Source organism: Crinia signifera, chromosome 11 (assembly GCF_055691185.1).
Source record: "Crinia signifera chromosome 11, ASM5569118v1, whole genome shotgun sequence".
In the NCBI taxonomy this organism is placed as follows: Eukaryota; Metazoa; Chordata; class Amphibia; order Anura; family Myobatrachidae; genus Crinia; species Crinia signifera.
This window is the reverse complement of record NC_139227.1, coordinates 69980242-70003270: the sequence shown is the minus strand read 5'-3', so window position 1 is coordinate 70003270 and position 23029 is coordinate 69980242. Positions and strand designations below refer to the sequence as shown.

At 44.7% G+C, this 23029-nt stretch overlaps 1 protein-coding gene across 1 annotated transcript in view; it reads left to right on the top strand.

Moving 5' to 3' along the window:
• Positions 1-23029, top strand: part of CCDC88B (coiled-coil and HOOK domain protein 88B) — a 41207-nt gene that overhangs the window by 4824 nt on the left and 13354 nt on the right. Inside the window, exons 2-13 of the mRNA XM_083163807.1 lie at positions 6471-6592; positions 10301-10370; positions 12250-12319; positions 13911-13969; positions 16415-16498; positions 17037-17177; positions 17629-17786; positions 18345-18426; positions 19365-19514; positions 19758-19904; positions 21867-22059; positions 22328-22509. Coding sequence (XP_083019933.1) covers positions 6471-6592; positions 10301-10370; positions 12250-12319; positions 13911-13969; positions 16415-16498; positions 17037-17177; positions 17629-17786; positions 18345-18426; positions 19365-19514; positions 19758-19904; positions 21867-22059; positions 22328-22509 — 1458 coding nt within the window. The remainder of the gene's footprint in view (positions 1-6470; positions 6593-10300; positions 10371-12249; positions 12320-13910; positions 13970-16414; positions 16499-17036; positions 17178-17628; positions 17787-18344; positions 18427-19364; positions 19515-19757; positions 19905-21866; positions 22060-22327; positions 22510-23029) is intronic.

Here is a 23029-nt window from a genome sequence, read left to right as displayed (position 1 = left end):
CTAAGAAGATTTGCATAGGTAGTGGAATAATGAAGAATAAAGACCGAAGCACCAGATTCTACCTATACTTTACCTCCAATTCAGTATCTGTTCTGTAAAACTCTCTGATGATCACTTGTGTTCACTTCTAGAAGTTGCGGCTTCTGAAACAGGACGCTGCAGATCCTCATAAACGAAGACATCCTAAAACTGTCACTGGCTCTTATATAATAATATTGAATAGTTGCCTTGGTTACAGAAAGTTCATTTTATATATATATATATATATATATATATATATATATATATATATATATATATATATTTGTCTCATGATGAGCAGCACACCATAACAAAGGTGAAGACCCGGTGCCCTCCTAGGTGTTCCAAGCGTGGAGCCCAACACAATCATGACAATGGCGGCACTCGGTCAATAAACGTATCAGGAGGCAGTTATGCAATCGACGTTTCGAAGTTTAATAGCACTTCTTCATCAGGACAAATAAACAGTAACATGACAGGCTTTATATACATACAAATTACCAGAAAATCCCACGTACTCCTGCCCTCGTTTGCCGCCGGCATCGTCGCATGGCCGTGACGTCATCGACAAGCGATGGCGCCTGCATGCCTATGCAACCATGAAGACGGCATCACCATGGGGACGCTGGACAACAGTCGCTAAGCAACCGGACGCTAGATCAGCGTTCAGCTGCGGCGCCTGGAAACCAGCGTCACATTTACAAAAAACAAACAGGTGTACAAATACTTTTAGAAGAAGCATGTGTCAACAATCTGGCATGTATAGAATAAATACATTAGGAATACATGTAAAAACAAAACTTCAGCACAACACTTATTCTGAAATCTCCGTATAAAGAATTAGATGCAAAATATAGGCATGGATATAAACATATAAATATATTCATGATAATAATAAATATAATCATAAAGATGACGGAAATGGAAAAGGTCATACAGAAAAACATATGGAGTAAGCAGTAAAAGCATTAAGTGCAGCTGTATACTATACGACTTAAATAAAGCAATAAAGACCTTTGGTTTCGTTAAGGCCTCTAGATGACAGTGTGTAAAGGGGGTGGATCCAATGGGCTTCACACCTTTGAGAGACCGATCACCTTGTCTCAGACAAGCCGGAATATGATCAATGATCATATATCTTAACATCGCCACTGAGTGTTTCGCTTCCATAAAGTGGGGAGCGACCGGCTGGTCACTCGCTCCTTTTGTAATAGCTGCTTTGATAGCAGATCGATGACCCGCCATCCTTTCTCGTAGTGTGCGGTCGGTCTTGCAATCCGACATAATGCAATCCGCACGGGCATACTATTTTATACACTATGAACTTGGTGGTGCATGTTCCACATTATATATATTTATATATATATATATATATATATATATATATATATATATATATATATACACATATACAAACCAAACTGCAATAATCCAGAGCACTAACCACATTGCATATTAGATGATTATTTATTTATATCCATTGTAAAATCGATGCCAAATGCCAACGTTTCGGACCTGAAGCAGTCTTTAGTCATAGCTATGCTCACATCTCCTGCACCAAACAGTTATTTGGCTAGTGGGCAGAAGCAGGTGGGGTGATTATGGGGCAGATTTATTAAGCTTGGAGAAGAGATAAACTGGAGATAAAGCGGAGAAAAGGTAAAAGGCGATAAAGCACCAGCCAATCAGCTGTGTTTGAAAAAAGACAGTAGGGAGTTGATTGGCTGGTGCTTTATCTCCTTTTACCTTTTCTCTGCTTTATCTCCAGTTTATCTCTTCTCAAAGCTTAATAAATCTGCCCCTATATGTCCTTCTAGCGCAGTGTTTGCCTACCTCAGTCCTCAAGGCGCAATTATTTGGTAAACATCTAAAGGTCAATCTGGTGGAAAAATAACATCTGGTAATGTATGGAGGCATATGAGAGTCGAATATTTGGTTCCAAACACTGGAAAACAGACAACATTCAGACAAATTGGTTAAATCCATTTGATTTAAAAAATGTATAAAAAAAAATAGATTTTGGCCATTTTCCAGTGTTTGGGAGTGACTGTTTGACTGTCATATGTTCCCAATTATTACCAGATTCAATATCAGATTTTTGTTCCCACCAGAGATTGGACAGATACATTTCAACCAATTGGAAAGACCTATGATTTAAAAACTGTCCATTTGTGGGCATAATAGAAAGATAACGACCTGTTATTTTTAACGACATTGTTCCGTGTGAAGTCATGATGAATGCATACCTCCCCACATGACCCATTCCAGGAGGGACACAATGCTCTGTTCCTGGACTTTCATCTTAATTTATGATTGTACCTGCTTTGAACAGGAAATGGTATCAAAGGTGTTTCACCACAGGTGATGGCAAATAAGGAAGTCCAGGAACAGAGTATTGTGTCCCTCCTGGAGAGGGTCATGTTGCGAGGTATGTGAATGATGTAGTAATGCATACCTCCCAACATGACCCTCCCCAAGAGGGACACAATACTCTGTTTCTTAAATTATGATTGCCATCACCTGCTTTGAACAGGTTAGGTGATAAATTAAGAGGGAAGTCCAGAAATAGAACATTCTGTCCCCCCTGGAGAGGGTCATGTTGGGAGGTATGAGTAATGATGTGTTAATGATTTGCAGTCGTTAAATGACCCATCTAATCCTCTGATCATTTACACCATTGTTCTGGATGTGTGCATGATATTATTTGGCCAGAAATGTTCTGGATTTCAAGGGAAATTGATTGACAGATTGGATTGTTCATAAAAGTGTGTCGTCTATGGGCATTTTAATAGCCCAGGTTTAAGGGATTACCATTTTAGAGCAGTGGTTCTCAACCTCGGTCTTCAAGTACCCCCAACAGTTCATGTTTTCCAGATAACCCGGCAGGTGCACTCATTATACACTGACACATTTTAAATGGTTTACAGATGGAGCTTATTATTTCACTTGAGACCTGGAAAATGTGAACTGTTGGGGGTACTTGAGGACCAAGGTTGAGAACCACTGATCAAGAGCACAGATGTTAAATCAAATTAACTGAGGTACCAATTAAGTCTTAAAACCTGGACTGTTGGTGTTCCTTGGGAATTGCTAGTCTAGCAGCAGGAAGAGCTTTGAGGTGTGATGCTGGAAATGCACACTGTATCCCTGTTCTATAATAGACTTGTATATCAGATACAGTTTGCATTGGATTAATATAGTAGTGGGAATAACTACTGTTCTACACTCCAAAAATAATGGCTGTTAATGAGTAGTTCGGGTGCCGGATGATGCTCCGACAGTGGGGATCCCGACAGTCAGTACACCGACGTCGGGATCTTAACTGCCGGTGCTCCGACAAGGGGGATCCCGACTCACAGGGGCTATTCTCCCTTGTGGGGGTCCATGACCCTCGTAGAGGGAGAATAGAACCTGTGGCGAGCGTAGCAAGCCACCGTGCCCGCAAGGGGTTTCTATGCGCTCACCCCCCTGTCGGAGCACTGGCATTGGGATCCCGACGTTGGAATACTGACTGTCGGGATCCCCACTGTCGGAGCCCCTACCACACCCAAGTAGTTCCTGCTCTATAAATATTCAATTTTATTGAAATAAAATATATATTTTACCTATAAAAAAATCTTTAATGTACTGTGACAAAGGAACTTTGTAGCTCTTTTATAAATCCATGTACTTAGAAGTTGGCATACCGTAGAACCTCCAGCAATCCTACAAAATATCATATCAGAATTTTTCATTTACGTATTTATTCGGTTAATTGGAGGGCATTTTGTTTTTATTTCTTTTTTTGTAGCTTAAAAGTACCTACAGTACAGTGCCGTGATCCCATATGTCACATAGTACACATCTGTTTCTCCTCTATCATCCTTCCTGAACATGAGCATGCAGGGCCGGCGCTACCCACTCAGCAGCTCCTGCAAAGCAGGGAGGCGCCATGCTGAAAAGGCACTGTCTCCCTCCCTGCTCTGCTAAAGCTGCCTCCGCCCTCACTGTCACTGCCTCCTACACGCCGCCCGCAGTGCCTCTCTGACAGTGGGCGGGAGGCAGTATAAAGAGCTGCTCCCTGCACCGCGAGTGCACACCGCCCGCAGTGCCTCTCTGACAGCGGGATGCAGTATGGAGAGGATCAGCAGCTCCCTGCACCGTGTCCTCCTCCTGCGACCTGTCCCCTCTTCCTTACAGACACTTGCGCTGAGGCATGTAGCGCTGTTTGTGAATGCCTGGATGACATGTCATGTCCGGATCCGCCCCCTACCCATTGCTCCCTGCACCTGTCAGCTGTCAATCAAATGACGAACAGGCAGCAGCGCCACCTCCCCTTCCTTCCCTCTTCTCAGTGTGCCACTGCCAGTCCTCAACACTCAGCCCCCTCTATCTCCTCCACTCTTCTTCCATCTCCTCCTTCTCACCCCTCCTTTCCCCCTCAGTCATGAGAGGGGTGTAATGGCATCCTCAGCGTCCTGCCTAAGCAGATAGAATAGGAGGGACTGCACAAGAGTTAAACAGAACAGATACATGTTTATAACAAATTTTTTAATAATTGTAGATTTTTTCTATATTAATTTAGACACTTTTTAAATAATGGGCTGGGTTATGTGCCTAAAAATGGTCATACACACTGCAATAGCAGCATGCAATGTGATGTGCACTCCTGCCCACGCATCACACAGTACAAAAAGTATGTGCTGCACATACTTTTTGTACTGCTTTCAGATCGTATCGCACACACATTGCATGCATGCCGTGCGATGTGATCTATCCCATAACGTATGCAATTCTCGAAGCGTGTACGGGCACCTTTAGTGCCTGCAACATTTTACGGACACAGCACTGAGAGGGTGTATGCATACATGTACATGCACCCAAGATCCTCCATAGGATCGCATGTTGCATACGCTCCTACAATTGGACTGCAGCTTTTTTGCATTGGCAATGTGAAAGAGCGCAAAATTTATGGTTTGCAGGAGGGCGCCAGACACCCTAGTACCGGCCCTGTGAGCATGCCTAAAATTGCATAATACTCTTTCTCTAATGACATTGTAATTAGTACTGTCAAAGTATGTCTGACTGAGAGCCAAACAGAGGAAAGCCAAGGTGTAGGGGGCGTGTCAAAGACAGAGCCGGGCGCACTGTGTTCTTGCCTCCACCACGGTACATGCTATATTATCCGAACCAGGAAAGATACTGTGCTTGTACCGTCACCCATTGTCTTCCCCTGTTGCCCAATTTTTGCCCCTGTCACACTCTGCCTCCCCCTGCCTTATACTGTCACCCTCTTCCTCTTCCTGGCACTCACTGCCATGTTGCATATTGTGAACTTGGGGTGGAAGAGGGGGGACTAAATTATATTTTTGCACCTTAGCCCACAAGCTCCGCCACTGCACACAAGCCTAACGATAAAAGCTAGCTGAATATGTTCACCATCAGCGCCAGCATCCTCAACGATGGCAGCATTCTGGCACCAGTCTCATGGTGCATGTTGGGATGCTGGTGTCGGTATTGTGACTGACGGCATCCCAACTGCCAGGATGTTGATCGCATTCCACTCATGATACTTTGAATATCTCCCTGTAGCAGGATCCATGTATTTAAAAACTTGAGTAGTCATGAGTGTGACCCTGTAAGAATCCAGCAGCTGAGGGAGGGTGCCTATTACATGTGTAGTTGCAGCACCTGCCATTTCTTCAGACCCTACTCCCCTCTCTAGTCTCAAAGAAGGCTAGTGCTGTTTGAATAGTTGGTACTTGTTTCCTAGCACGGCGCCAGCGATAAAAATTGTATCCATCGGGACCCCAAAAATTGCGTTGATCGCATCGCATGCAACCAAATCGCATGCGATGCGATCAACGCGATTTTTACATTGGAATCAATGTAAAATGGTCCCTGAGACCCGATTTTACATTGGCCCCAATGTTAAATGCCCCCCAGACCCCAATTTTTATTGTTTCCCAACCCTCATGGGTGAAATGCCCCCCCATTGTTAACGCCACCCCACAATGAACGCCAACCCGAAGCGTGGCGACTGCAGCGAGCCCGCGAGGGGCGGTGGTACGCGTCCTCCGACCTTTTCATACCCCCGCTATCCACGTCGGCGTGGAGTTGATATTATATAGTGTGGTGAGCGCAGCCAGCCACCGAGCCGGAAGCGTGGCGAGCGCAGCGAGTCCCTCGAGGGGACATGCATTACTTCACAGATATTAAGCGTCCGCTCGCCACGCTTCGGGCTGGGTGACTCGCTGCGCTCGCCACACTATATAAAATCAACTCCACGCCAGTGGACGCAATTTTTTCATTGTCAGGGAAAAGGATAAAAATAGCCTTAAAATCACGTCGGTCGCATCCATCGCATACCTTAAGTTAAGGTATGCGATCACCTACGACGGGCGCCGTGCTAGGAAACAAGTACCGAATAGTTTAATAATAATTATTTCTATATTCATCTTGCTCCACAGATCCGAAACTTTGAGCAAATGCGAGGGTTTGAACACGGACCATTATCTCCAATGAAAGATCCACTCCGAGAGTACATGCAGCTAACCACCGGGGGCACTTTACACTACATCATGAGTTTCATGTAAGTCACATGAGCAAAGTGTTTAAGAGGGAATCAAATCTTCAGTATTCAATCATAGTATAGCTAGTATTTATTAAGTGCATTCTATAAAATGATAGGTAGAAACTGTTTGGTTGTGGTGAGCAATTTATCCACTTGCCCACTGCTCCCTTTAGAAATTTTGATACATATCCCCATTGTATTATAAGTTTATAACAATAAAATAGAAAACACATATAAAATAGCATATACAAACTTTGCTGCTGGAAATATACACAAATGTACAACAAAACATTCAACCATTAAAAAAAATATATCAAAATTGTAATGTAACTAACTGATGTTATCATGCACAGCCTGGTATGATATATTGACACAGAGAAAGTATTTTAATAGTTAGCTTTGATTGTAGATTATAAAACAGTGCAAGTATCAGGAACCAATGCTGTAAAACTCAAGAAAATCATTCAAATTTAGCTTTTGGGGTTAACCCTAAGTTAACTGTGCATCTGGAGAAACAATGTTGCAATAATACCAGGGCTGCGAATAGCTACACATGTAATCACTAGCTGTATGTAACCCACAAATGCTGGCCTGCTTTATTGTTAAATAGACTTCTCACTCACATCTTAAGGGGACCAAAACCCAGGTGCAACCCAGCATCTTGGTGTAAAAGAGACCCACAATAACACATGGATCTGGAAACTTGTCCTGGATCCTGGATGCATTTATTTAGTTCACTAGAAATAATTCTAAATATTCATGTTTAGAGAAGTGTTACACAGGTGAAGTATCCGTTATCAAAATTATTCAGGAAACCATACATTCCAGAAAAAAAATAAAAATTCTTGCAAAAAACCACTACTGGGGACATATGTAACAGCACTGCTGGGGACATGATATGTAACTGGCACTAAATATGTGCAAGAAAATTATTGCTTGCCATTCAAAGTAAGTACCTGAGATAGTACACAAACTTTGTTTCATGTTTTGAAACCTTGTTTTAAGCACAAATAAAATATATTTGTGTGTATTTCATTTGTTGGATGTGGTTGTACAACATAAATGCAAGATACCTCAAGATACATAATTGAAATATAAAAATATTCTGAAATATGGAATAATCCATTATCCAAAATTATTATGGTCCCCAGCATTTTGGATAATGGATACTCAACCTGTAATAATCCAGGCTAATTCACACTGCTCGAGTATATTATGTGCATATGACATACAGTACAACAGTAGGTGGCAGTAGCACCACATTGTTAACGTAATATCTGTTACCTGAAAGGGCTCAGACTGACTCCTATTCCACAGAATATCTCCTGTAGGATAAATAGCTGAAAACGTTAATATTAACTATTAGAAAATGCACAGTGCTGCGTAGCCTCAGACCGGCTACAATGGGCATGTGAGTGTCAGAACCAGTGGTGCAAGTAAGGGGGTATGGCATGGTACAGCGTACCTGTAAGAAATATATTGCAGGTATACCGTACCACTTCCCTCCGACCCGCAGCTGCTGCTTTTTCTCACTGGCTCACTCGGTAGAACTAAGCGATGTGACAGCCAGGCAGAGAGCGGTGGGCTGCCCGGCTGTCTTCTGAGCAGGTCCACAGCTATTTGAAATAGCGTGCCAGGTCACCAGCTCGCAGCCTGGCAGCCAATCAGGAGCGGCTCCTATTGGCTGGTGACCCAGCGTGATAGTTCAAATAGCCGTGAACCTGCTCATAAGACAACCGGGCAGCCCACTGCTCTCTGCTCGGCTGTCACGATGCTTCCATTCTGCCGGGCTCAAGGCTGTCACGAGAACCTCACTTCCCAATGGCAACGAGCATGAACCGCCCTTGGCAGAACATGTTGCAATGAGCATGTAATCCCCCATAGTGTGAAGTGGGCATTACTGTGTGAGACATAATGTGTAATGGGCATTACCGTGTGGGGCATAATGTGTAATGGGAGTTACTTCATGTGGTATAATGTGTAAGATTCATTACGGTGTGTGGCATAATGTGGCCATGGCCCCATTGTCATGTAACTACTTGTCTAGCTTCATATGAACATGCCTCCTCATGACACATGCCTAGGCCCACTTTTGGCGCGTGCACCTAAGGTGCGCACTTATAGTACGACTAAGAAATAATTTCTACTTGCGCCACTGGTCAGAACTGGATATTGGAGCAGTGGCAGAAAGTGGCCTGTTCTGATGAATTACATTTTCTTTAATATCATGTGGACAGCCATGTGTGTGTAGTAAATGAACAATAAATACATTAATAATCTATTCACAAAGGAGATCCAAATAAAATGTAATAAAGGTATGGAGTTGGAGGAGATTACAATATATCCACTTCTCCAAACAGATATCACAGGTCCAAAGCAATCCAGGTAATAGTAATGACAGGACCTGTATAGGAATAACAGCATCAGATGTTAGTTACCTCTCTAAACTAGTAGAATAAGTGGTGCAAAAACGTTTTTTACACTGCAGTTTATAACTGAGCTAGTAAACTCTCCCAATAAGTCTGTGTCATTTCAATAGCGCTCCCTTCAGGGAAACATGATGTTTCTAATGTTCAGCCTAGGGATGCCAATCCCAGGCCATTTTTTCAATCACGGGATTTGGAATTTAAAAATGCTCAATCCTGGGAATCCTGGGATCCCGGGATTGACTAATACCTCTTTCACACCAGCACTAATTTACCGGGTTGGGCCCGGGAACAACCCGCGACAATCGCTGGTGTGTTAAGGTTCCCGGTCCAAAATCAATGTAAAAATTGCCGGAATTTCAACCCTGCTATGGTTTCAACCCAGGGACCTGGCCAGTGTGAAAGGGCTAGGGGGTACTTACCCACGTTGCCGGTCCTCGATTTGCTGTCAGGCCGGGGATCCACACAGGGCACAAATGACAGGACAGGCGGCGGATGAAGATGACGCAGCTGCGCTCGCCACGTGTGTGGATCCCCGGCCTGCGCCAAGGACCAGCAAATGGAGGTGAGTACTCGCGCCATCAAGCCGTCTGCTCGCCTCCTGCCCACCTCCTGCCAGCCTCCTCCCGCCCCCTTCACACACCAGAAAATGGTGTGAAAGGGGCCAACCCGGGAATGGCCCGGCATGATCCCTGGGCCATATTCCCGGGTTAGTGTCCCCCCCCCCCCCCCTCTACCAACCTCTACTTGTGTGCAGTTTCCTAGCCAGTTGTTTTGGGCTGGCTTTTGCGAATACCCCATCTAAGCTAGCTGGAGACCCGGTTTGGCTCCTGTGGATACCCCATCTGAGCTGGCTGGAGACCCAGTGTGCCGGGCAGGAGACTCGGCAGTCATACACGGCTGTTTGGCCTCGCAGCATGACCTCTGAAATCATGCTGCGCACAGCCAAGGGGCAGCCGGACAACATCTGAGCCATCTGCTACTCAGTGCTGCCCAGCATTGCAATAAAAAAAAACACATCTGCGCATGAGCTAAGCAATCCTGAAATCAATTAAAATCCCAGTAATTTTAGGCCAATATCCAGGGATCCCGACGATCATGATCCTGTGATTGCCCACCCTAGTTCAGCCTCATCATATGCATTTATGTACAGATATAGACGTTACATACATTATGTAGTGCCATCCTCCTTGGTCATGCTGTCATACCTAGATCTCCTAAATATGAAATACTGGACTTTGCATGTAAATTTGGCCATAAGGGTTGATAGTGTATTAATACATTTGTCTTTTTGCATCAGTGACTCCCGCCCATACCATGGAAATGTGGACCTGCACGGCCTTAAAAAGAGACTGCGTTCTTATTACCAGGTAATTACATATCTGTAGATATATGTTGTATGTATAACTTTTGTTTCTGCTGACTCGCATGTCCCTGTGGGTCCTTATTCATCAGATACTCACATTTTATGTAGTCACACCTATATAGGTGGGTCCTATATAATATCCCCATGTAGGCACATGTAATATGGTCATACACAGAAAGAGACTTTGGGGGAAATTTACTAAGATGAATTTGTAGAAAAAAATCGTATATTCATAGGAAAATACAATTTTTGGGGGCGTATTCGGATTTTTGGAATTTACTATGCAAAAAATACAAATTTTCGTATTCGTATTGATGGGACATTCATATTTATACTTACAAATACGAATGAATACACCATCGATAGAATACGGCAGGAATCATCATTCAAAAGAATGGTGATTCCTGATTTACTAATTGCGTAAATTGGCAATGGCCGGCCAAATACTGCAGGAAAATACACTTCATTTTCCTGTTGTATTTGGCATTAGCCTGCACGGATCAGTCAGATCCGTGCAGGCTTCAGTGTTAAAAACAACAGAAAAATATATATTTTTTTAAAAAGCGTGGGTTCCTCCCCACAGCTGTACCCAGCTCCAGGCTGAAAGAGCCGGGGCTGGTAATAAAAATCAGGAAACCCAAATAGGGGTTCCCCGATTTTTTACAACTAGCCCCAGGCTCCAGGGCCGGGGCTGGTTCCCAAAATACGGAGGACAAAATGACTAGGGGTCCCCCGTATTTTAAGAACCAGCCCCAGGCCCAACCAGCCAGCAGGGTAATGCCACAGCCGGAGGGGAGACATTTTATGGGTGCCGGACAGGTTCCCGACAGTCGGGATCCCGACAGTCGTTTACCCGACGTTTGACGACTGTCAAAACGCCGACAGACGGGTGCCCGACGGCCACCCGCTATTTTCCCTCGTGGGGGTCCACGACCCCCATAGAGGGAGAATAGAATAGGTGCCCGCAGCATGGCGAGCGCAGCGAGACCACAAGGGGCTTTTGCGCTCGCAATGCTGTCTGACGCCATACAGTCGGGATCCCGACGTCGGGATAATGACTGTCAGGATCCCGACTGTCGGAGTCCCATACCACTCCCACTTTTTATACAAGTCCCCCCGGCCAAAGCATTAACCCTACCGACCAGTCAGCCTGGCCAAGGGTTCTTAGTAAATTTCCCCCTTTATATAGTAACACCCATATAGATGCATCTTATATAGTAACGCCATGTGATATAGTGATATTTACTACATATGTTCAAAATATTGGTTGCAAAGAGCCGCAATTCTGTGTGTTTTACACATCCCGAGCATGCAAGGATATGGGGTACACTAATTTGGAGTCCAAGTGATGAAATGTAACAGTTGACACACAAAAACCATGGAAAATGTATATCAACTTTTTCATGTGTCGACTATTTCCATGTCAACTTTTGACTGTCTATCTAGACAATGTCTACCATTTGGACTGTAATACTTCAGGGCATGGAGCCTGGCAGCTGGCATCTCCACTGTCTCTGAGAGTTACACCCCTGGGCTCCGCTATGTAATGGGTACAGGTCTTGTTCTGGTGCTAATATGTCACATGTGAGCAATGCGCTGACCAGCTGGTTGTACAGTACTTGGGTTAAAAGATTTGTGAAGCATTACACCCATGTCAGGGTCCTGGTCGTGTCAACTTACTCACTGTGGACATAGCAAGCGTCAACCTCCTGTCAGAGGAAACTTGCTGCTTTCCTTACAATAAGGAGTATAGTGTACAAGGTAAGAATGCTCTACGGGGATTTCAGGCATACGGATACACATATAGTGACATCACTGTAAGAGTCCTATGTAGATATACTGTGCAATGATGTAAATAACTCCAGTGAACTGCTATGTTTTAGGATGAGCTCCAGCAGATGATCCTGATGCCTCTTCCAGACACGCACCTTATAGCCCAGGACCCAGTCTCAGGTCAGCCCACATGCTCAGCATCTGCTTTCTCTAGTACATGCTACTTGCAGTTACCTCAGTGCTGACATAATGATGACCACACATAATGACCACACATAATGACCACACACATAATGATGACCACACATAATGATGACCACACATAATGACCACACACATAATGATGACCACTGTCAGTTTTGTTTTGTGATATCACAAATGTAAGAGTAGTAGGAGTAGGACAGCACTAATAATTGTGACAGGGTGTCTATGGAGGACCCAGAACCTGCCCTGGGATTCATATGGATAACCGGTAGACAGAACGCTGACCCCGGCATCCCGAAGGGGGAAGGGAATCCTGACGGGGGGGGGCAGGTTTATATGACCAGTGCTTACCAGACCCCTGCTGCCCCTAACTATCTCTCCCCCTGCAGCCTGACCCTACACCCTAACCCCTTTAGTGCTTACACCTAGCCCTAACACACCACCACCTAAACCTACCCCCCCCCCCCCTCTAGTGCCTACACCTGGTCCCCGCACCCCACCACCTAAACCTACCCCTCACCCCACAACCTAAACTCCTGCTTCTTGGTGCCTTTTTTCCTACAGCTGCCCTCCCTGCCAACTATGTGCCCCCTACAGATAGCTGCATGTGGATGAGGGATCCAGGAGGGAAGCCTGCTGGCGGCAGCTGCTGGGGGAGACAGGAGAGGCAGAGCACTGGGGTGGGGGCAGAGCTGCCTGATGCCAGTGTTCCAAGGAGTCTGCAGTAGCATACTACAATGCAACTATTTTTTCAGACTCTTTGATCTCTCAGTCAGTGATCCAGAGGATTTGTTAGCCTGGTGGCCAGCAACATGGAGTCGTGACCCCCATGCTGAGATTAGGACATACAGTTTGAGAACCGCTGTTCTAGGTGAAGATTGGAAAAGATGAAATGGGTGAAGGCTCCACAGTGATAATTGGTTGGAATCTGTAGTGATGTTTCACTCTATTTCCATAGAACACATTTTGAGGTGAATCAGCTAAACCAGGGTTGCCTACCTTCCCGAAATGGCCGAGAGGGTCCCGAAAATCGGGTCCTCCTCCCGGAAAGGTGGGCAACCCTCCCGGTTTCTGGGGGACCCCCACTCCCCCCCATCCCCCCCTGTTCCTGTCTATTTCACCCCTGACCACTGAGTTTAAATAACCGGATTGGCTGATCTCCGCTGAGGGGGCGGGGCTAAAGTGGCAGAATCTTGTAATTTTAGCCCCGCCCCCTCAACGGCGATCAACAAATCGGGTAATTTCCCATCATGGGGGCGGGGCTTAATGACGTCACACTCAAGCCCCGCCATCGAACGCTTGCTGAAAGAGATTTAAAAAGTCGGCAACCCTGAGCTAAACTAACTTGGTATTCCTGGAGTCCATCCAGGAACCAGGGAATAGATCCCAGGGCTATTGTCGAAGTGACAAAAGCAATATGAAATCCTCTCAGTGACAATTTGCGCACAAATAAAGGGGTTATTTATGTCAGCAGTCTGCGTTAGCACCTGGTAGGGTGTGTGCAGTGTGTATATTATGAACTGACTTTCTCAGAATATAGACTTCTCTGTTATACTCTCCCATGTAGAAATATCCATGCAGGAAATGGAGAAGCTTCTGTCACTGATGCTGGGAGCCGCGGTTCAGGTAAAGACACAATCCTATATTTATTGTCTAAAACAAGTAAATATATTTGTAAGTATTTTTAAAGTTTAATTAAGGTGCCCATACACTAGGGTGACTTCTCTGAGGGGAGACATCACCTGCTATCCCCCCTTCAACTGCCTCGGGAACCTCCCAGACGGCAGAACTGAATACGATACAACGTATGCAGCCATTTTGCATACGATGCAACCTATGCAATCCCAGATAAGCCTGCTGAAAGGCTTGGCGACACGATAAATCTATTGTGCAGCAAGTCGAATCTTCTGACCTGCCTGGCTTGGCTGCGATCTGACATATCTTTCCTGCAGCCGATGCGACTTGCAGACTCTGATTAGATACACATGGGACCGTGCATCGCAGTGGACCTGATGTCAATCACATGCGATTTGGATGCTTTGGATCAGATTGACAGGAAGCATGACCACAGAAAAAATAAATGAATAAGGGGCTTATTCATCATTGTATAATTATCACCCGCTGCGGGTTTAAAAACCTTTTGCATCTATTCATCATGCCTCATTCATTAAATTATCACTTCTGAAATACTGCTCTTTTTGCGGAGTCAGCTCTTCTGGTTTGTGATACAGCTGCAGTCTTCCTACGGATTTCCCCACCGATGTCTGTGCCCCTGTCGGGGCTAGCCCCGCCCCTGTTGTAACACCCCACCTGCATAATTTCATCCATGCTCCTATGTGCGTGGTGCAAGAGGATGTGTGTCCCCTTTCATTCTCTCACCAATGCTGCTGTGTACAGTCCCCCGGAATTGTCATCATTTTGACTATTTCGGTCAACTGAACATGTCAGCATAATGAATGTTGGTATATTGACCATGACGGTATTTTGACTGTCGGTCATGGGTATTGGTATAATGACTTCGGTAAATTGACTGTTTTCCCTTGCAGGGATGACCTGGGTTGGCAGTCCAGTTTCATATTATTAATGTTTAAAGTAATAGGCAAAACCAGTGCTAGTGGCTTCCAGTTCTAAAATATGTGGACAAACAAAATAAATGTTTTCTCTCACCACTATCTGACCGGTGCGATTTTGACTATACGGTATGCACTGGCGATTTTGTCTGTGTTCGCTGTGATAGGCTACGATCTAGTCAAAATTGCATTGCCTACATAGTCTATTTTGATATGTGATAAGGACTTAGCTGGGCCGCGCATCCAGGGGCGTAGCTGGCGGAGCACGAACTCCGGGCACCGAAAGATTACAGGGAGCCGAAACTGTGCCCGCTAGCCTGTTCCCCCGCCCGTCCAGCTCCTTTATGGAGAGGTTGGGTACCACAGTTGCCTACAGTTTTGCCGGGGAGATCTGCGGCTGAGATTTCTCCCAGCGGGTGACGTTGCCGGGGGGGTTGCCAGTAATTGCAGGCTGCCGTGTCCACGGGGGTGTGTGTCTGGTGATGCGTCGAGAGCCGCTAAGTGCCTAGTCGCTCTGCTCCTTCTGTGGGGAGGGGGGGGGAGGAACCTGCTGCAAACTGCCACCCTCCAGTGGCCGGCGCCCTGGGCAAATGCCTAGAGCTGCCTAGTGGTGGCGCAGGCCCTGGCCATCAGCCAAGAGATTTTGTGTGCAAACAAATTGTTCCTGCATTACTACTGCTGTGTCCTTTCTGTGCAGCCATAGTGTTACCCTTAGCCTCAATGGTCCACATTTCTTCGTATCGGCTACGAATGTCTACCCAATTGCTAATGAGTTTGCCATGGCTATGGTAGGCATCTCTATTCTTTCCTAGGTCAGCTGCTTCCCTTTCTAACCAAGCATCTCTGTAGCCAAGAGAATAGCAACTGTCATATAATTTGCCTACACACATGTAGGCCCATTGTGAATAAGTTCCCATAGGATGACACATTTATCACAGTGCACTGACACCTTGACACGCTGATCAATACTTGAACTGTGTTTGAGTAATTAAAAATTAAAATAAAAACCATCAACTGTACAGATGGGTACAAATCCTAATGGGCAATACACACTGGGCGATTTTGAGTTGAAAGCAGCTGACTTTTACTGTTTAAGCTGCTTTCAGCACAAAAGCCGCCCATCGCCGCTCATCTGCTGTTATTACCTGCAGATGAGCAACGGGGTGGGCGTCTATGGCCGAATCACCCCTATGGCCGAATCAGGGCCAAATATGGCATGCAGCGCATGTGCCGGTGCTAATTTATTCATATTTTGGAACATCTTGAGTCAGATGACAGAAACCCGGCTCTGTCTTTTTTTTGTGTGAAAATAGCTTGTGTGTATCTAATATATAGGAGATCGCATGATTCTTTTTTGTGTGAATAAAAATAAATTGTACCCAACATTTAAGTGAATCCTTTCCCAGACCTCCGAAAGTTATCAGGCTCGTTATTACCACGTTTCAGGAGGTATTTTTAACTGTATTACCTACAATAACCTTTGCCATCTATGTCTCATCAGGGCGAAGGTCGACAAGAAATAATCGGTGGAATCCGGAGTCTGAACTTGGGTTTCCAGACTAAGCTGGCAGAGAAAATACAGGAGGTGACAATGGAGTTTATCTTAACCTAACGACTTTATTGTCATCCCTTAGCAGCTTAGTCATCAGCATCACTTATTGGCCCATTACACATGTGATAAAACTAGTGTATGGAACATTCATTATTAGGGGCACAATGGGGCTGCCTAGTATTAAGCAAACTAACAAAGTTTTCAGGGATCGCTTGTAAGAATCAGCGCCATCTTTAGATGGCGTTCATTTCCGAAGCCCGGTTCTTTCCTGTGGGAAGGAGGTCCTGGCTGTGAAGAGGGATCCAAGCAGATTCCTATGCCAGCACCATCGTGCTGCCAGACAGGTGGCTGTGTGCATGAGTTATCTCAGGCTGCTCTGGCAGAAGTGTGTTGGATAACAGGGACAGCAGAGCATTATTTCCATAATCTACCAATCGCCACATAAACTCCTGGCAGGTTGGATACTTAATTATAAGGGGCCTTATGATGATACTGTAGGTCTCTTTATCTCCATCTATACTAATCATTCTTTTTCACAAGTGTTTTATTTACTTTGTTCTTTTCTATGAAGATGACAGAGGACTCTCAGAAGATATTATCATTACCAGGACTAGAGCTGCCTCACCTTTCCCACTCTGACCTGGAAGACTTGGTCCACATGCTGGGTGCTCACCTCAGAGACACCCTCAGACAAAGGGATGATGCTCAAGAGGTATGGACTATATTATTATGTATTTATCACAGGACCAATCACCCTTCCTCTTGTCCAATACATGGGGGCCAGATGCACTAAGCTTCAAAAGTGATAAATGGAGAGTGATAAACAGCCAACCAATCAGCTCCTACCTGACATGTCACAGACTGTGTTTGAAAAATGTCAGGCAGGAGCTGATTGGTTGGTTGTTTATCACTTGCAATTTTATCACTTTTTGAAGCTTAGTGCATCTGGCCCATCGTCTTCTAAATACCCGTATGACATAAAATGTGTTAGGTGTAGTTTTAAAGTAAACTATACAAAAATAATAAATATATATCAAACAGAATAATCCTACATTTGACTGAATGAAAACAATTACAAGATTTACCTGATCGAAAAACTAACATTTTATCCATCATTGTTCCAAAATCTCATTTATGAACCTGTACCATCCATCATTTTATAGCGTCTGTCTATAATCCGATGTGACCAGCAGGCCAGACCCATTGACGGCCGACTGAAAGCAGTGTCCCAAAATGTGATCTCTGAACCCAATTCATGGCAAAACCACTCTCTGCACACTGCAGATCTACAGAGCAAACTGCGGCGTGTGCGCCTGGAACTGTGAGTAACGGCTGAATGTATCAAGAGCAGGTTAGATAGGGGAGTTCAGGAGCCTATATTTGCTATAGGAATAACTATCACAATGCCATCTGCACAGAGGTCAAATTAGATGGCTGGTAATCTCTGGCACATGTACTAATTGGTGCTTCCACCCTACATGTAAATTACATGTAAATTACAATGTTTGTAAATCTATATTAAAGTGGGCATTGATTCAAAGACATCTTTCCCGTGAGGAGCATTGTAGTTGGGGAAATGTCATATACGTACAATATAACTCTCCTCTGTTTCCGACATACTGTACAACCCGCTGTTTCCACTGCAGATTAATGTTCCTCAGAATTGACAGGGGGTCAGAATGGTGGAACTAAACTGTTAGGGTGCTGAAGCCAGGCAAGCCACTGCTAGTGACATGGCACATTGTAAAATCATTGTAAGATTGTACTACCACTCAGTGTAATCAGTGAAAGCACATACTGTAGGTGACTGGTGCACTTTAAATATAAAGCAAAGCAAATTATTATTTCATATTTACTTTTTTCTTTGTGTTTCCTAAAGGGAAGAAAAGTCTGAGGAGCTACTGGACAGTCAGCAGCAAGTGCAGTTGCTGGAGGTGGAGCTAAGGAAAATGCATCAGCAGGTACAGTATAATATCTAGATAAGGATTCAGTATTGAATCCCGGTGGTCGGGATCCCGGCGTTCAGAATCCCGATGCCGGAATCCCGACAAGGGGAGGACCTGGATCGCCCCCCCTTGCGGGCTCGCTGCGCTCGCTGCGCTCGCCACGCAGTGGGCCCGGTGCCTCGCTACGCTCGGCACACTAATTTATTCTCCCTCCAGGGGTGTCGTGGACACCCACGGAGGGAGAATGTGTCGGGATTTCGGCGGTCGGGGTTATGAACGCCGGGATCCCAACCGCCGGGATTGTAACTGCATCCCCTAGATAATAATGTAAGTTATATACTCACCCTGATTGATTGTTTATTCATCATATGTTCCCCAATGTGTTATCCTCCATGTAATTATAGTCTTTTCCTTGGGTTCTTATATACACTACTAGTTCTGTTATTACGTACACTTCAAAGGACACATGTTCTAAGCAATGGAAGGAGCCAATCACATACCTCCCAACTGTCCTGATTCCAGCTGTCCCACCCATGGGCTGAAGTGCTCCATGGGTGGGGGGGGAGGTTGAGGGAGCCTTTGGTCGCCGCTGCTCTACTCAAGCATTTGTACAGGAAGGTTAGCCGTGGGCTGCCCATCTGCTTGGGGAGAACTGGCCACACCAATAAAAGGATTAAAACAGGGTCAAAGCACTGGGCCACGCCTACAATTCGAGGGCACACCCCTCCCACATGTAGCCACACATGGGTCCTGGGTTAAGAAAGGCAAACATTGGAGGGTATGCAATCAGCTACTATTGCCATATGCTGTGCTAATTGCTTGGTCCACTTTATCTCTCTCCAATACACAGACCGTATACATAGCAGTGGGTACCTTAACACAGATTTGTAATAAAAAGTGACACTAATTGTTATAGGAATGCACTGATATCTTAGTTCCTTTCTGTTTCCTAGGTCCGTGAGCTCTCCCAATTGGCTGCTCTCTCGCGCGGTTACCGTGATGAGGCTGATGCACTGAGAGAGCGCTCACGTCGCTCTGAGGCCCAAGTAAACGCTCTCACGGATAAACTGCGTGTCATGGACATCTATCAGCGCTCCTTGCAGGTCTACCAACTTAAAGCAATATGCATATTAGTACTGTATACATAATGGCTGCATTTATGCCTCTCCTATCATTACTGGGCCATCAAGCTCACTATACTGATGAAATATATCATATATACCACTGGTGAGGGACAGTAAAATGTTACAAAGCACTTTACAAAAAACTTTATTTGAAGCTAAATAATTCATGTTTGAAGTAAATGTTAATTGGAAGCCAAGTGTTCATTTGCAGTGTACTTCCAGGAGGAGAAAGAATTCTCACGGAGCCTGCTGGAAGATAAAGAAGTGTTAGAGCATCAGCTTTCTGCAGAAAGAGAGCGTTCTGAGAAACTGCGCATGTGTGAGAGGGAAAAGCACTCGCTAGAAGAGAGACTCAAGAGGGTTGAAATGGTATAATATACACAAAGCTGTGTCCTCATTGTCAATTTCATAGTCAATATTTTATGGAAAAATACTTTTTTCAATTGATGATTTTATAGTTTTAGTTGTGTATCATTCCCTATTGTCTGTTGTCCTATTATTTCCTGCATGATATTTCAGGGTAGTATGCAGTGCCGAGGGCCCAAAAGCAAACCCAGTTATATAAGGCTGAATCTCAAATAATTTAGTTGCTGTAATATAGACCTTTGTAGCACACATGCTGAGATTTTGGCTGCGGTGACGCGGCATGAGGGGGTGTGGCAGGGGGTGTGGTGAGAGAAGTGAGGCCGAATAGGAGCAGACTCGGGGCATGACAGGGACATCATTGTGATCCGTGAATTGTGCTTCCACGTCTCCAGGAACGCCACCCGATTTACAGGAGCTTCCCGCCATTCCGGGATTAGGCAAATGTTCAAAGTCAATCATTTCATTAGGGTATGGATCATTAGGTCTACAGCAGTTAGGTCAACAAGAATTGGGTCGACACCATTAGGTTGACATGCAGAAAGGGTCTAGGTCGACATGGGTGTAGGTCGGAATTTCATTAGGTCGACACCGCATTAGGTCGACATGGTCATGGTCGAGTCAAAAGGTCGACATGGGTTTTTCCGCTGTATTTTTACCCGATTGTCGACACAGTCGACATGGGCACTGAACCGTAGCATCGAGTCCCCTTGCATGGCACGCTGAGCGCCATTCTTCGGGCACGGTGCCTCAATACGCTCGGCACACTATTTTATTCTCCCACCACGTCTTCTTTAAGGTTGTAGTATAGCTCACTGACAATGTCTTAGTAGACATACACAAGGTTGATACTGGAAAAAAGTAGACACACGCAAAAGATTGACACTGAAAAGGTCACCATGAGTTTCACCCATTTCTTGGTGTCAATGTACATACTTGAGCACACAAGCCCCAAATTACTGTCCCACATTCCCTCGTATGCCTTGCTTGGCTCACAATAGTTCAGGCCAGGTGCATCGCTGCACTAACCTTTGCGTTTGGCAATTGGCTTTACCGTTCCCCAATTGAGGTCCATGTGGATGGTTAAGTATGAAAAAAGTACAAAAAAAATCCCCCCCCCCCAAAAAAACTCATGCCGACCTTTTCATGTGTCGACCATAGTTGTGTCAGCATTTTGCCCATATCGACATATTGAGCATAGTACATTGACCTATCGTTGTCAACCTAGACAGGATACTCTTTTTAAGGGACATGATTTGGAAGAATTCAGGTTAATTGACTAAACTAGGTAAGATTACTGTATGGCATAGCTGCCTACCCTCCTGCATTCTGCAGGAGACTCCCTGAAAAAGGAGCAGCAATCTCCCTCTCTCCCTCATTAGTCTAGCAATCTCCCTCATTTCACCTAGGCCACATTACACTGGTACATTTTTGTGGGAAAAAGGAATGAGAGACTGATACATATACAGTGAATCATCAGCACCATTTCCCAGCACTTTACTTTAGCTCATCTACATTTGTATAAAAGTCATTTTAAAATATTCCTCTCAGATGTAGCAGTACACACCCACGCTTCTAGATGCCACGTTCACAATCTCTTTTCACAATCTCTCCATATATTAAAGTAGACACGCCCTTTGGGAGGAGCATGACATGCCCCCTCAATGGGCTGCTGTGCAAAATTCTACTACCAACTATAATCTCCCTGAAACTAGTTTTCAAAAGTAGGCAAGTATGCTGTATGGGTCACTAAAGTATTTTATTTTGGGCATTGAACAATGCTTACCCTCACTGACAGAAGGAATTGTAAGTGTAAAATGAGTCTAAGTTGCCAGTTTAAAGAATACAACTCACAAAAAGTTGCACACATGCAGTTAGAACAGCCATACCTTCCTATATGTCTTATTGGCACTGCCTTGCTTGCTTGGTATGGTTATATGTATTTATGAGAGGGAACTGTTCTTGCAGGAGAGAGACTCAGAGTCCCAAAGAATGCAGTGTCTGATCCATGATAACCTAACTTTGGCAGAGGAGATACGAATACTAAGAGAGGAGGCATCTCAAAGTTGGGAGAGGATCTACGAGACAGAAGAAGAGACAGTCTCAAAATGGGAAAGAGAACAGGTCACTTCCTGGGAGAGACAGGAGACAGATGTTGAAAGTGAGTATTGATAATGATAACATGATAATATCTCTACAGCTTGATCAGCTATCGCTAGTCTAGTTATTATTATTTGGTAAATATTTGTAGTAATGTGTTTTAATTACCATATATATATATATATATATACACACACACACACAACCTTCAACTTCGAGACCATGCCTTTATTCAGCCTTGCTATGTAACTATTGGAAACTACTTACTCAGGTAATCAGAACCCTCTACGGTGAAACCTCACATTTACTTTTTATTTATTTGTCTACAGTTTTAGATCTAAGCTCAGAGTTGTCCCAAGCTTTGCTACGTTTGGAAAGAGAAAACCAGGTCCTAAGAGAAAGGCTGCATGTATTATCTGGAGAGACTGTGGATCTGGTAAACATAGAACATACAGGACCTAAGCAAGAGAGTCAGCTCTTTGACCGACTAGGAGACTTATGTGTCAGAGAGGTGAGAGCAAGTCCCAGCACCCGAAAGAGTCATAAAGTGAGCATATGGCAATACTATCAGTATGATAATACGTGCTAGACCATGTGACAGTTACTGAGTAATTGTGAATTCCCAGGGAAGCATAGTAAGACCATAATAAAAATTATGTCTCCAATAAAAAAAGTTATAAAGCCCTGTTCCCCCAACTAGCTGAATGTGTGGTTCCTTCTTTGGAAACACAACCATTTGCTGAGTGCACATAACTGCCACCCAATGATCAATGTGTTATGCTGGTGTGATAGTTCGGGTGACTCAATAAACAGATAAGAATGGATCCCAACAATTTGGGGAAAGGAGGGTCATAGGCAAAAGCAGGAGAGGGTTCAGGTTGCCTGGAAACCCCCTCCACTTTGCAACTGTCTCAACTTATGACAATAATAGCAATGGTATAGAATACGATTATTAGAGCTGCCGCCACATCATTCAATGTAAGGGACAGAGAAGAACTTCTGCACATGCCCAGTGGTAGCGGCTTTTTCTA